Source organism: Leuciscus leuciscus (genome assembly GCF_965113295.1).
Source record: "Leuciscus leuciscus genome assembly, chromosome: 2".
Classification (NCBI taxonomy): Eukaryota; Metazoa; Chordata; class Actinopteri; order Cypriniformes; family Leuciscidae; genus Leuciscus; species Leuciscus leuciscus.
In genome coordinates, this window is record NC_138726.1 from 54,698,441 (window position 1) to 54,712,621 (window position 14,181).

Here is a 14,181-nt window from a genome sequence, read left to right on the forward strand (position 1 = left end):
ACTACAAAAATAAAGCATTATTTGGAATCAATGTATTAAAACCTCTTGCATGCAAATGACAAACTGTACATAAATGGATTCCTTTACTCTTGTTTAATATTATCATATTTATTGCTATTGTGTATACCAGGATGGACCCTTTGCAAAATAATGAACTTCATAAAGCTAGCAGTTATTTTAATTTTATTTTTAGTATGTACATTTATGCTATCATTATGTTCAGTTCAGCAAGGCTGAAATTACAGCAAATTATACAAAAAATACTGCAAAAATACCGCAAAACAATACAAATACAGCAAAACAGTAATACTGTGAAATATTTATACATTTTAAAATAAGTGTTTTCTATTTGAATGTGCGTTAAAATGTAATTTATTCCTGTGATCAATTACTCCAGTCTTCAGTGTCACATGATCCTTCAGAAATCATGATGATTTGCTGCTCAAGAAACGTTCCTTTTTTTTTATGTTAAAAATTGCTTCATATTTTATGGAACTGAGGGAGTGACTGAATCTGACATGGCTGCCACAAATCATCTTTTTTTCTTATTTTGAAAATGTGAATGCAATGGTGGATTTTCCCCCTCTTGCTCTTAGAGTAATGCAACAATTATATATGCTATATGGTCTCTCCAGAAGTTTACCCTGCTTATAGACCCAGAAAGTTGAAAAGTGCACCATTTTATGTGCATTTGTATTTGTATGTTAATCTCTGTAATCTGAATTGAGTCTCCTGGAGTCACTGTATTTAGATGCCTTTCCTACCATTTAGGAGACAAACAACAATGCACTTGTGACTTTGCATGTTGGGAATCTGGAAGAATCTACATTTATTTGGGAAAAGTTTCACGCAGTTAAAAACAGTGTAATTCTAAGTTGAAACATGAATAGAGTGAGTGTTTTACATCCTCTTATAAAAACCTTAACATTGCTTGATCTGATCTGACCAAAAGAGAAATGGGCACATATGGTAATTGCAGTGAATTTAGGCTAATTAGAATTGTCAAGAGGTTTTATCATCCATTAGAGATAGCAGGATTTACTACACATACAATAAGCATGCCAATGAATGCACATCTGTCTAGTAGTTTAAGAGGAGACAGAAATTTGAAGTTTCTGCTGTTGAAATGATGTTAGCATGGCCATGTTCATTACCTTAAAAAGCCATAGTGCAGATAATGACTAGAAAACCCAAAATTGCAATTAATGGGCAAATGAAAGAAGTCGACTAATGCACTCAGACTGACACACTTTCAGTTAGATTGCATATTATTTTCGTCTAATTGAAGTGTTTTCCTAAAATCGAACAATGTTGGTCTTATAAAATAAAATCTGTACTTGATGTCATAAGTGATAAATTATAGATTCTTTCAAAAGACTTTAAAATAGACCCATTCAGACACATATAAATGTCGTGGGGAAACGACACGCTGTTGAGGAATTATTTTATCTGACTGTTTGACGCGCGTAATAGCGAGGCGGAGGAATACTATCCTCGCGTAATTACCACAGATTATATGTAAGCGTTTAGGTTTTCTGTGTGTGGGCCATAAAAGAGAATTTTATTTTAAATGTGTGTTTTCACTCGATGGGAAGGGTTTCTCTTTCAGACGAAACTGACCAATATTTTTAAGGTAATAATTTACCTGTCAGGATCGCAGCGGAAGCACAGCAAGACGCCACTTCACCGAGGCACTAATGGAAAATACTACATTCTGTTATGTTCCGGAGAATCCCTGAATATGCTTGAATCGGTGTTAAATGTGAGTAATTTGTCGTCTTTATATCTTTCCGATCTCGCAACACATTATGAGGCGCTCGGCTTCTTTATGATTCATTTTTAGACTGAAATGATCGTTAAACATAAAAAAAAAAAGAAGTGATTTTCTTACGTGAGGCGTTTTGGAAATGAACCATGCACTTTGCTCATTGTATTGTATTATAAAGAGAGAAAATAGCGTATTCTTTCTCATATTTGCTAATAAATTAGCTAAAGATTATAAAATACTGTGAAAAGCAGTATTGTTTGTGAAACGACCTAGTGGAACTTTTAGTACAAGTGCGCCACCGTCTGTTAAGAGTGTGAATTACGTACTTGCATGTTTGCTGTAGTTCGGCCTACTCTGTTGTACATAAACACATTTTGCTCTAAAGTCTTTTGAAAATCTTGTTTATTTTCATTTCTAAACACATAAATATTGTTTAAAGCCAAGAATGTCAAAACAATCTACCAGATAGGTCTATATCATAATTTAAATGTCATTCACAGTCATAAAGGCTCTCTTTAAATTCCCAACACTCTTTTTCAGTCCAGTTTGTAGTAACATCCATTGTTTCCTCTAAGCATCTCCTCAACCTTCTCCAGCAACTTAACCACGTGAGATTCCCGATGTCTGTTGTCAAGCACGTGGCATCTATTCCCACACCTCCGAACCAGCCGTTCCAGGTCACCGTTTCTCTTCACGTGCTGCTGGCTGCTCTCTCCTAATGTTTCCCCCCAGGTGAGCAGAACAATAGTGTGGCTCCATGATGCTTCTCCTAACGCTGATACGGTACGTTCCACTGCACGCCTGTACTGACCAGTGAAGGATAAATAAGCGGGAATCACCAGGATGAATGCATGTGGTCCAGGTTGACACAGAGAGACACTTTGAGAGAGATGTTTTTGAAACGTGCCTTTATTGTCAATCCCAGATCTCCATTTCAGGCCCTGAGGCTCTACAATAGTGACTTGCCTGCCGGAAATCTCTCCTCTCCAAGGGTTGCATCCATTTGCACCAGGCCCCACGATGGTGCATCTCGCTGGATGACGGGACGACCAGGGGTCTCCTAAAAGCATAAGCCTTAGATCAGATACGGGCCAGGGTGAATGTCCGGTAGGTTGGAAATTGATGCTTGAAGATTCAAAGAAGTCTTCCTCACTTTCACCTTCAGAATTTTCAATCTCACCATCTTCCTCATTTTGCTTGGCCTTCAGAATTCGTTTAACCCTCTCCGATCTGTTGTTTGCACAGTTTTTAGTAGCCAACACCAATCGCTCTTCACATCTTGTATCTTTTGCATCGCAAATGCCACCATCCACTCCTATTTCTTGATGCATTCGATGGATGTCTTCACCTTCCATTTGTTTCCCATTCATTTCAGCGCTGTTTGTCCATGGGCGAAACCCCGAGGAAGGCCCTTTGTGTATCAGTTTGAGCTCTGTGTTATACAAATACATCTCCCATTTCTCAAGTTCCTCTCGCTTCTTTTCCAGCTTTTCTTGTTCATTATTTACCTCCTGCGTTCTGCCATCCAGTTGGTTTTGACGTTCCTCAAGCTCCTTTTCTCTCACGTCTAGTGTTGTTTTTCGGAGCTCTAGCATTTGGGCTTTGGCCTCAAAATCGCTCTCTTTGTTCTTTAGATCTAATTCTTGGTTCTGCAGAAATTTGTTTTTATTATCTTTCGTAGCGAGCTCCAGTTCCAGCTGACGCAGGTCTGTTTCTCTGGTCTCTAAAGAGCGTTCTCTGTCTTTCAAAACATCCTGCTGTTTCTTCAGACCGCGTAACAAGTCTTCATGCTGTTCTTCCCGTTTTTGCATGACTTGCTCTCTTTTCTCTAAATAGATTTCTTCACTTTTCAGCTTTTGCTCTCTTTGAGAAAGCACTTCTTCGCCTTTTATCAGCACTTGCTCCCTTTTTCCTAACGCTTCTCTAATGCTCTCAAGCTCCAGGTCATGTTCATGCTGAGTATTGTCCCGTTTTTCCATGTCTCGTTGTTGCTCCATCAGCCTTTGACCTTTGAGTTCAAGTTCTTGCTCCTTTTCTTGTAACCCTTTTATTTTTTGCAGAAGATCATTTTCCTCATTGCTCAACTCGGCTTGCCGTTTCTCTGCGTTGTGTTTGTTATTTTCAAGTTCCTCTGAGCTCTTTAAAAGCTCATGGGTTTTTACTTCCCACATCTGCTCTCGTTTATTAAGTTCATTTTCTCTCGTTTCCAGATTTGCTCTGAGCATCTCCAAGGATTTTTCTTCTCCCTTAAGCCTGTGTTGTTCTTTAACAAATGTCTCCTCCATTTCAAACAGCTCTTGCTCTCTCCTTTCTATCTGCTCTCTACGATTTTCCATATTTTTCTCCTGCTTTTCAGTCAGGTCTTTCATTTCCATCTCCTTGTTCTCCAATATCCTCTCCATTGCTTGTAGTTCTTCCTTTCGACATTTTATCTGCTGCTCTTGCTCCTTTAATTTTTCCTCTCGAACCATAAGCTCTTCTGCTCTTTTCTCAATCTCTTCTCTCATTCTCATCAGATCTACAGCTAAACGTTCATTATTCTGGCCCTCGTTTTCCAGATTCTTCTCCTCTTCTCTAATCCTGTACATTTGCACCTCCACATCCTGCTTTTCATCTGTTAGCGCTTGTTCTCTCCTATTAATTTCACCCTCTCTAGTTAACAAATCTTGTTTGTTTTGAGCTAATTTCTCTTCTTTCTTTTCTACCTCCCTCTCTCTCCTGCAAAGCTCTTGTTCTTTCTCCGTCTCATGCTCTTCATGCCTTTCTCTCAGTCTTTTCTCATAATACACCTTCATGTCTTGCATATCACTCTCTTTCTCTTTCTCCTTCTCCTCCAGCAGCCGTTTTATCTCGTCTAGCTGTTGTTCTAACCCGTTCATTTCATTCATCTGTATCTCATAGCGCTCAACTGAAGTCTTCAACTGAGTCTGAAGTCCCTCACACTTGCACTTCAGCTCTTCGAATTCTTTCTCCAGTTCTGCGTTCACGTTTTGTAGGGCATCGTTACGTATTTGCTCTTTACTATGCTGTTGTTTAAGCTCTTCTGAGCGTCTTTCAGTGTCTGCGTGTTGCTGTTGTAACTGACTGATGATATTCTCTTTCATCTCAATTATTACTCTTGCTTTCTCAAACTGTTTCTTTATATTTTCCATCTCCTTTTCCATCACCGTATTCTTTCTTTTGTAGACCTCCATCTTTACGTCGAACTCCTCCTCTAGAAGTTTCAGTTGAACAGCACCTTGTTCAGTATTTGTGTGAATGCTGTTTTTCAACTTTTCTATGTCTCTTATATGCTTTTCATTGATTGTTTGCAGCAGTGTGTCTTTTTCTGTATCTCTCTGATTTAATTTGGTTATTTCTTCTTCTTTTGTTTGCAGCTCCTCCTCTAAATGTTTTAGGTGAGCTGCACTTTCCTCAATATGTGCTTGAATACTCTCTCTTAACTTTTCAATGTCTTTTTGTTTTTCACAAATATTTTCCCGCAGTGTGTTCATTTCTCTGTCTTTCTCCAGGTCTCTTGTTCTTAATTGGATTATTTCCTCATCTTTTATTTTGAATTCGTCATCTAAACGTTTCAATTGAGCTGCACTTTCTTCAATATTTGACTGAATGCTGTCTTTCAATTTTTCAGCGTCCTGCTGTTGGCCAATAATATTCTTCTTAAGTGTGTCAATTTCTTTGTCTTTCTCCAGGTCTCTTTGTTTTAATTTGGTTATTTCCTCTTCTTTTATTTTCAGCTCTTCCTCTAAATGCTTAAGTTGAGCCTCACTTTCTTCAGTATGCGACTCAATACAGTCTCTTAACTTTTCAATGTCTTTCTGTTTTTCGCTAATGTTTTGCCTAAGAATGTCAATTTCTTTTTCTTTCTCCTGGTTTCTCTGTCTTAATTTTTCATTTTCCTCTTCTTTTACTTTGAATTCCTCCTGTTGATGTTTTAGTTGAGCTGCATTTTCTTCAATATGTGCCTGAACACTGTCTTTTAACTTTTCAATGTCATTTTGTTTTTCGCTAATGTTTTGCTTTAGTTTGTCAATGTGTTTGTCATTCTCTAGGTTTCTTTGTTTTAACTTGTCAATTTCATCTTCTTTTGCTTTCAACTCTTCCTCCAAAACTTTAAGTTCTGCTGTGTGTTTATCAGTATTTGCCTGGACCGTGTCTTTTAACTTTTCTGTATCCCTCTGTTTTTCGGTAATGTTTTGCTTCAGTGTCTCCAATTCTCTGTCCTTTTCCTGATCTCTTTGTCTCAATTTGACTATTTCGTCTTCTTTTTGCTGAAGCTTCTCTTGCGTTTCAGCATTTCGGTTTAGCTCTTTTTCCTTCTCTCTCATCGTTCGCTCTATTTCTTTGTCTTTCCCTGCAAGTTTATCAATGAGGGTGTTGTATTTCTCCATAACGTCTCCATGCATTTCTCTCTCGGCTTCTGTTGTTTTCACTTGCTCTCGATAGGACATTCGTAGCTCCTCCATCTCTTTTGTCATCATCTCTATTCCCTCTCTCAGCTTGTCCATCTCTTTCTCTCTCTTCTCAACTTTTTCCCTGAATATCTCACCTTGTTCTCTTTCTCTGCTCTCAGCCTTAAGTTTCACCTCCTCGATTTCTCTTAAAATGTTTTCAATTTCACTGTCCTTCTCTTTCAGTTTGCTCTCCATCTCTTGCTTTTGCTGCCTGGCCTCTTCTTCGTACCTGCGTTGTGATGCATCCATCTCTTTTTGAGTTTCCTCAGCCTTTCCTCTCATCCTATCATTCTCTTTCTCAGCGTCCAACAAATTGTTTTTAAGTTCATTCTTTTCGTCCAAGTGTGCTCGCTGAATTTCGGCCTCTCTCTCTTTTCGTTCTTGCTCTTTCGCGGCACCCAAGCGCTCCAGTTCTAGCAGTTTAATTTGAAGCTCGTCCACTTTCTCTTTATGTTCTTCCCCCTCACGCTCTCGTTCCTCTAATCTCATTAGCAGTTGCTCTTTCTCTTTCAGTACCTGATGGTGAGTCACTGTGACTTTGCTTATTTCAGTGCTCAGGTCTTGTATCTCTCGCTCCTTGTCTTCCGTTAACCACGCCATCCTCTCCTCCAGCTCGCCCATCATACTTCTCCTGTCGTCTTCGCCTTTGTAGGGCGCCTCTTCCCTCTCTGCCTTCCCGGGAGATTGCACTTTGTCCTTCTTGCGTCTTTCGAAGAACCACCGAATGCTCTTGACCTCTCGTTCCTTCATCTTCTTCAGTTCTTCGTCCTGTCGTTGAAGCTTCTCGCTAAACTCCTTGACCTTCAGTTGAAATTTCTCATTTTTTTGTCTTCCTAACTCTTGAATCTCGTGCACTAGTGGTGAGAAGGCCTCGCATCGATTTCCCGCCACCATCTTTTCAATCTTCTCCAGAAGTTCTGTTATTTGTGTCTTGGAATTCCGAGGTTCCAAATAAGAATTGCTGCTGATGACGTGGAACCTATTTGAACATCGTTCCACCAGCCAGCGAAGTTCCTTTCCTCCTCCTTGTATGTGCTGCTCAATCGTGACTCCCTCTCGTAACTGGTCGCCCCTCGTGAACAGAAGATACGTATGTCTCCAAACCGTCTCCCCCAGAAGCTCCAAGTGCTCCCGCACCGACTGGGCTTGGACAAACGCATCTACACGCAACGTCAAAAGAAACGCGTGAGGTCCGGGAGGACACAGCATCACACTCATTCCGATCTCTCGCTTCACTCTCTCTGGAGTTGTTCCCTCCGGTCCGCCCTCCCATCCCGGCACATCCACCACCGTCACCAGTCTGTTAGAAACCTCCATCTGCTGTCTCGAACACTCCTCCGTCGCCTCTCCGCTTTGAAAGTATCCCGGTCCTCCGAGGATGGCGTTCCCAGCAGAGCTTTTCCCCGTCTCTCTCTCTCCCAGCAGAACCAGTCTCAGCTCCGGGAGACGCCGTGAACCTCTGGAGAAGAGATTCCTCTCATCCATGTCTTCAGTTTGAGTATTATCATCTAGCAGGGACAAGAGACACAATACACAGAAACAACTAAATGAAGTGGTTACTTGTGAATAATGGCTTTTGTTGACATATCATTTAGATGCATTTTTATTATTAAGTCTTTTTGCCAATCAAAGGTCATTCACATCACCGTGTTAATGTATTATGTAGGCCTATATTCAAATCTTACAAAATTGTAGTGCTTACATGCATTCAAGTCACATTTAGAATTCACGTAATTCCATAATTTGGATTTACATAATGATTCATTTTTAATGTTCAGTATTTATTTATTTATTTTTTTTTGAGGAGAAAAATATTGTTTGCTGTAACAGCACTAATAATACATGTGACTGTTTTTAACTACATATTAATGCTGACAAATAAATAATTGGACAAATCTTTGAGTTGCTCCTACTCATCTTGTTCCAAACTAGTTTGTTGTTTTGTGTGAGGAACAATGCTGATTTACATCAGTGACATCACACCTAGTGCAATGTGTGTAAATGGGCCAAGCTTGAATTAAACTCAAGCATGAATTATGTTTTAAGCTATGGTGGACTGGAAGATTTTTCCATAGTAGTCATATACTGTAGGTATTTTTATGGTTTTTCTTTTATGGTACTTTTGTTTGTTTGCTTGTTTTGTTTTGCAGTGTGTGGAAAAAGTGCAACATTAACTTTGTGTGTGTGTGTGTGTGTGTGTTTCACAGATGTATATGAATACATACGCATTTGGAACAACATGAGGTGAGTAAATAATGACAAAATGTGTTCATTTCTGGGTGATGAAAATGTGTCTTGTACACTGCCGTAGCAAAATTAATGGAATTAAGTCTTAAAGTAATAGAAATTTCTATAGTGAATAATTTCTTTTTTGTACCTAATAATAACTGATGTTTGTATAAATCATTCTTTTGTGACTGAATATTTTTTCAAACCAGTTTCTTTTCAATTGGTTCTTTTAAGTGAGTTTATCCATCTGAATACTGAAAACTCAATAGTTTTCCTCTGTAGAGAAACAAGTATCCCAAACTCACAGTTATAATTTTTTTTACTTCTGCAGATAACGTAAAGTCTGTCTGTTGAATTTGATGCACTGCAAAAAGTACTTTTATCTTGTTTTCCGTCCAATTTTTTTAATTAAGAATAAAATATTGTATATTATAAAATACGATATTCCCAAAATAAAGTGAGTTTAGGCTTAAAACAAGAAAAAAAAAATCACTTACACCCTTGGCATTTATGTTTACTTTTTGAAAGCATATACTCATTTAATTTAGATGTATTTTTAAGGCTTAATATCTTATGTAATTTTGCTTCTAAAGTAAATAAAGTATCTTAATTTAAACCTTAATACTCTGTTCGGGTAATTTTGACCAAAACAAATGTTATTTATATATATTTTTTTAAAAACAAGTGCTCATCTTAGTAGTACCAGACCTTGCTTAAGCATGTTTAGATATTTGTACTGGAAAACAAGACAAAAATACTGAGGAAGAACACTTTTCACATGCATTGTATTTATATGATATTTGTGCCATGAAAATAGCTTTAGATGCTGACATGGCATTAAATCAATCAATCAATCAATCTATCTATCTGCATGCCGTCCACTCACTCGTCAGCACGGCTCTGATGGTTCCTCTGTGCGTCTGCGCCTCCATCAGCCTCTGTTTCTTCCTCCTTTCTCTCGCCCTCCGTTTACTCTCCACGTCCAGCTCCAGAAGCAGCACATCCATCTCATAATATCTCCCTCCTCTCTCTCCGACCAGCTCATCCAATTTCTTCATCAGTTCCTTCACCTGCGATCCATCATCGACGCGCCTCTTGTTCTCCAGAACGTGAAACCGGTTCCCACATTGTTCCAGGAGCCTCTGGAAGGCCTTGCCGCCGTTTCGAATCCTCTGTTCGATGGGAACGGAGCCCAGTTCGTCCCCGCGTGTGAACAGCACCAGTGTGTGATCCCACACCGCTTTTCCCAGAAGCTCCAGGTGCTCCTCGATCTGCTGATGGTAGTCGGCTGTCACTGACGTACAGGATCTCACCACTAGAAGAACGGCATGAGGGCCTGGCGGACACAAGGACATGCTTCGCTTCGTTTCTCTCCTCACCCAGCCGGGAGTCCCGTTCACCGGATAGTACCATTCCCATCCTGGTGTGTCCACAACCGTGACACGCCTTCCCTCCACGTCGGCGCGCCTCTTCACACACTCCTCGGTCGGTTTATTCAACTCAAACCCTCCTGCCAGGCCTAGAATGGTATTTCCAGCTGAGCTCTTCCCGGCCCCTTTGCGGCCGAGTAAAACCACACGAAGTTCAGGAAGAGGAGACGGCTGGTGACTAAGACTTCCTCCATTCGCCTCAACTGTCTCCGGCCTCTTGTCTGTGACGGATAGGTAATGTTTAGTTTTAATGCACTGCCGTTCAAAAGTAATTCATGCTTTCATTCATTTTTAAGACATTTATAATGTGCAAAACATTTCAGTTTGAATAAATGCTGTTCTTTTGAACTCTCTGTTCATCAAAGAATCATGAAATAAATGTATCATAGTTTCTACAAAAATATAATTCTAAACATTGAAAATAATCAGAAATCCTAAATAAAAAAGTGTACAGTTGTCCTATCACTGTCTTTTTAGTGAGACAAACCCTGAATCTCCCTTTGGAAGAAGATATTATGCAGTGACCCCAAAAGTTATTTACAGACCTAAGCCACGCTTAAAAATATCTGAGTTTTATTGCATTAGATGGCAAAATATTAAAGCAAGTATCGTTCATTTAAAGTATGATAGCAAAAACACACCTTTCAAGCAAAACATTTGACATAAAGCCATTTGGGTGTTGAAAATTAGTCAGTCCGTACACTCTCAGAAAGAAAAGGCACAAAAGCTGTTAGTGGGGCAGTGCCAAAGGTACTAATATGTTTAAGCACTAACATGTACCTTTAAGTTACTAATATGCAGCCATTGGGTGTAAATAAGGTCCAAAAATGTACCTTTTATTACAGGTTCCTCTTATTCCTGAGTATTGTGACACTTTGTGTTGGTTTGTCGTTAGTAAATGGAAAAAAAAAGGCTCTGAAGATACAAACACTTGCTTTGATATATCGTTTGTCTAATGCAAAGAAGTTCAGACATGTTTTCACAAAATGTGTGCATGTGTACATCAGCTTCAGTGGTCTCTCTTCAATCATGATCATACTTTGCTCACCCAAGAACGAGGGATCCTCCTTCTGTTTCTCCATCTCTGTCTGTCTGTCTTCGTCCTCCTTCGCTCTTCGTTTTGAGCTGTATTGTTTTACATTGGCATCGTTTTACGCCTCAGTATCTTTCAAGCATAATCGATTCACTTCCTATATGCATGGAACGACAGCAGAGCGGAACAAAGCGCTGAACGTGGAAGCTTGATCATGTGACTAACCTGTGGTTTTCTGAAACTCGCACAGGAAACACCATGTTCTGCTCGCATGGGTTTGGCGGAAATCAAAAGGAGCCTTGTGGTCAGTGTTGCTCATTTCAGATGTGCATTGACTAGCTCTATATCATAAAGCTTTGTTTCGGATCATTATTTGGTCATCAGGAAGGCATATTTGTGTTTTATGTTGTTGTCTTGATCAGGTATATATGCATATAATAACATAACATATATGCTCATAACCCTAACCTTTTAGTTTTGGCCCACCAAAAATGTTCATGAAAAGCCCATTTATAAGCCGTGGACTGCATCCTCCCTCTGTTATGCAACTAGATGTAACTTGCTAAGGTCAAACTGCTTTGACAAGCACTCGTATTGTACCAAAAGCATTACATCTTCTGAATTAAAGTTCATGGTGAAAGAAAGTTGCCTGTTCTCCAATGTAAAGGTGAGCTCATGCGTGTGACTCATAGTCTCCCAAAGCATCCGAAGGGGTCTGAACATCATGTTTTCCCTAAGAAACACTGGGAAAATGGGATTTTTCCATATAGAATGCCTGAAGCAATGACTCAAACTGCCCATTAGAGCCATAATGCAGTGCAAAAATGGACATTAGAAAATGGAACAAGATGAAATTTTCCTACGGATCTACGGATCGCAAAAGCTGCTTCCAAATCTTCAGTCCTCATTCTCCTGGATCTGTCTACTGCCTTTGACACTATGAATCATCAGATCCTTATGTCCAGTCTCTCATCACTGGGCATCACAGGAACTTCCCTCCGCTGGTTCGAGGGCTATCTCACAGGTAGGTCCTTCAGGGTCGCATGGAGAGGCGAGGTATCCAAAGCACATCAACTGACCACAGGGGTTCCCCAGGGTTCAGTTCTTGGTCCCCTCCTCTTCTCCATCTATACCACATCACTGGGACACATCATACAGGCACATGGTTTCTCATACCACTGCTATGCTGATGACACACAGCTCTTCCTCTCATTTCAACCAGATGACCCCACAGTAGCTGCACGGATCTCAAGCTGTCTGGCGGACATCTCGACATGGATGAAGGAACATCACCTGCAGCTCAACCTGGCAAAGACTGAGCTTCTCGTCCTCCCTGCCAATCCGTCTCTACAGCACGACTTCACTATCCAGCTAGAGTCATCATCAATCACCCCATCAAGGTCGGTCAGAAATCTTGGAGTAACGTTTGATGACCAGCTGACCTTCACAGATCACATTTCAAAGACAGCTCGATCATGCAGGTTTGCACTGCACAACATCAGGAAGATCAGGCCTTTCCTAACTGAGCATGCAACACAACTTCTCGTCCAGGCCCTGGTCATTTCTAGGCTTGACTACTGCAATGCTCTTCTGGCCGGACTTCCATCATGTGCAACCAAACCTCTACAAATGATTCAGAATGCTGCAGCTCGTCTTATCTTCAACGAGCCCAAGAGGGCCCACGTCACTCCTCTGTTCATCTCTCTGCACTGGCTACCTCTCGCTGCTCGCATCAAGTTCAAGGCACTGACGCTTGCTTACAGATCCATCACAGGCTCAGCTCCCTCCTACTTTCACTCACTCCTACGAGTCTACATCCCTACCAGAAGCCTACGATCGGTCAAAGAGCGACGTCTCGTGGTTCCATCACAGAGAGCCAAAAAATCACTTTCCAGAACATTCTCATTCACAGTTCCATGCTGGTGGAACGCTCTCCCCACTCTCATCCGGAATGCAGAATCCCTGACAACATTCAAAAGACAGCTGAAAACCAATCTCTTCCGTGAGCACTTAACCTTATAAAAAAAAAAAAAATAATAATAAAAATAAAAAAAATCCTTCCCCTTCCCTTTAAAACCTCACTTGTCGGGTTTATGCTACTCTGAATAATGCCTGAACTTTGTTTTTTGAGCACTACTTGCGTTGTTTTTGCCTCTTCATGATGACTCGCTTAATTTTGTCCTAATCTGTAAGTCGCTTTGGATAAAAGCGTCTGCTAAATGACTAAATGTAAATGTAAATGTAAATGAAATGCTCTTATATTCTATGCTTAATATCTTATGCATCATCTTTTGCTTCTCAGGTGAATATATCTTGCTTTAAGGATGTCTAGATGTTTTTTACTGGTAAGCAAAGAGACTGATCTGATTTACTGTAGAAATACAGAAAGCTGGTCAGTATTATAACTCATAACTGATGTTATTATGATTGATTTTTATATACATTTTTCAACTTTTATTTTCTGGATCACAATCTAAGAGACACTTTTTCAGTTATATATCAGTAAAATTATGATTTTTATTGAAAGTTACTTGCCTTTGTACAGCTATATAGCATTTGCAAGTTTTGCAAAAAAAATGAAACTGAATATTTTAGGCATTGATTGTAAAGTGTCTCTGCGTGTTTCGAGTCGGTGCCTAAAGAGAAAGATGTGTCACATTCTACACTTGTCTTTATTTGGCCTCATTTCTGGTCACTACAAGCCTCACACACTCACACACGCAGTGGTTTGCACTTCCACCCTAATCTCACACATACACTACACACCCCCTGCTTTATAATGTCATGCTAATCTGCATACATAGACACGCCCACCATGAGGTTTCATAGACACACATACCACACTACACACACACACAAACACACACACACACACACACACTGTTATTCCAGCCCATATAAAAGTGAAGGCAGAAGTCGTCCTGGTGTGATCCCGGACTCCAGCTTCCAGTGTCTGCAGACCAGTGCCGCCTTTCTATCTAAACATAAACCAGGTTAGTTTACTTTTACATATTTAATAGTAAAGAGTTCACTCTGGAAGATGGAAATTGCCAACTACTGTTCAAAAGTTTGAGCACTTAAGGCTGCATTTATTTGATCAGAAATACAGTAAAAATGGTAATATTGTGAAATATTTTTTACGATTTAAAATGTGGATATCTTTTAAAATGTAATTTATTCCTGTGATTAAAGCTGAATTTTCAGCATCATTACTCCAGTCTTCAGTGTCACATGATCCTTCAGAAAGCCACATGAGAAATCATTATA

General features: G+C 39.9%; 1 protein-coding gene across 1 annotated transcript; it reads right to left on the bottom strand.

Annotated features, from left to right (window-relative positions):
- Positions 1–2,153: 2,153 nt before the first annotated feature.
- LOC309493193 (uncharacterized protein) lies at positions 2,154–11,125 on the bottom strand. Its single transcript, XM_082162313.1, has 3 exons — positions 10,930–11,125; positions 9,338–10,102; positions 2,154–7,730 (listed from the first exon to the last, which is right to left on the bottom strand). Exons 1-3 carry the CDS (start codon positions 10,961–10,963, stop codon positions 2,305–2,307), a joined length of 6,225 nt encoding a protein of 2,074 aa, XP_082018439.1. The 5' UTR covers positions 10,964–11,125; the 3' UTR covers positions 2,154–2,304.
- Positions 11,126–14,181: the final 3,056 nt, after the last annotated feature.

Excerpts from the sequence above, each read along its gene's own strand:
- LOC309493193 (XM_082162313.1), bottom strand. The coding sequence starts at position 10,963 with ATGGAGAAACAGAAGGAGGATCCCTCGTTCTTGG. Across the intron at positions 10,103-10,929 it reads GGAGGATCCCTCGTTCTTGG|ACAAGAGGCCGGAGACAGTT; the intron begins GTGAGCAAAGTA and ends TATCCGTCACAG. Across the intron at positions 7,731-9,337 it reads CATCAGAGCCGTGCTGACGA|ATGATAATACTCAAACTGAA; the intron begins GTGAGTGGACGG and ends TGTCCCTGCTAG.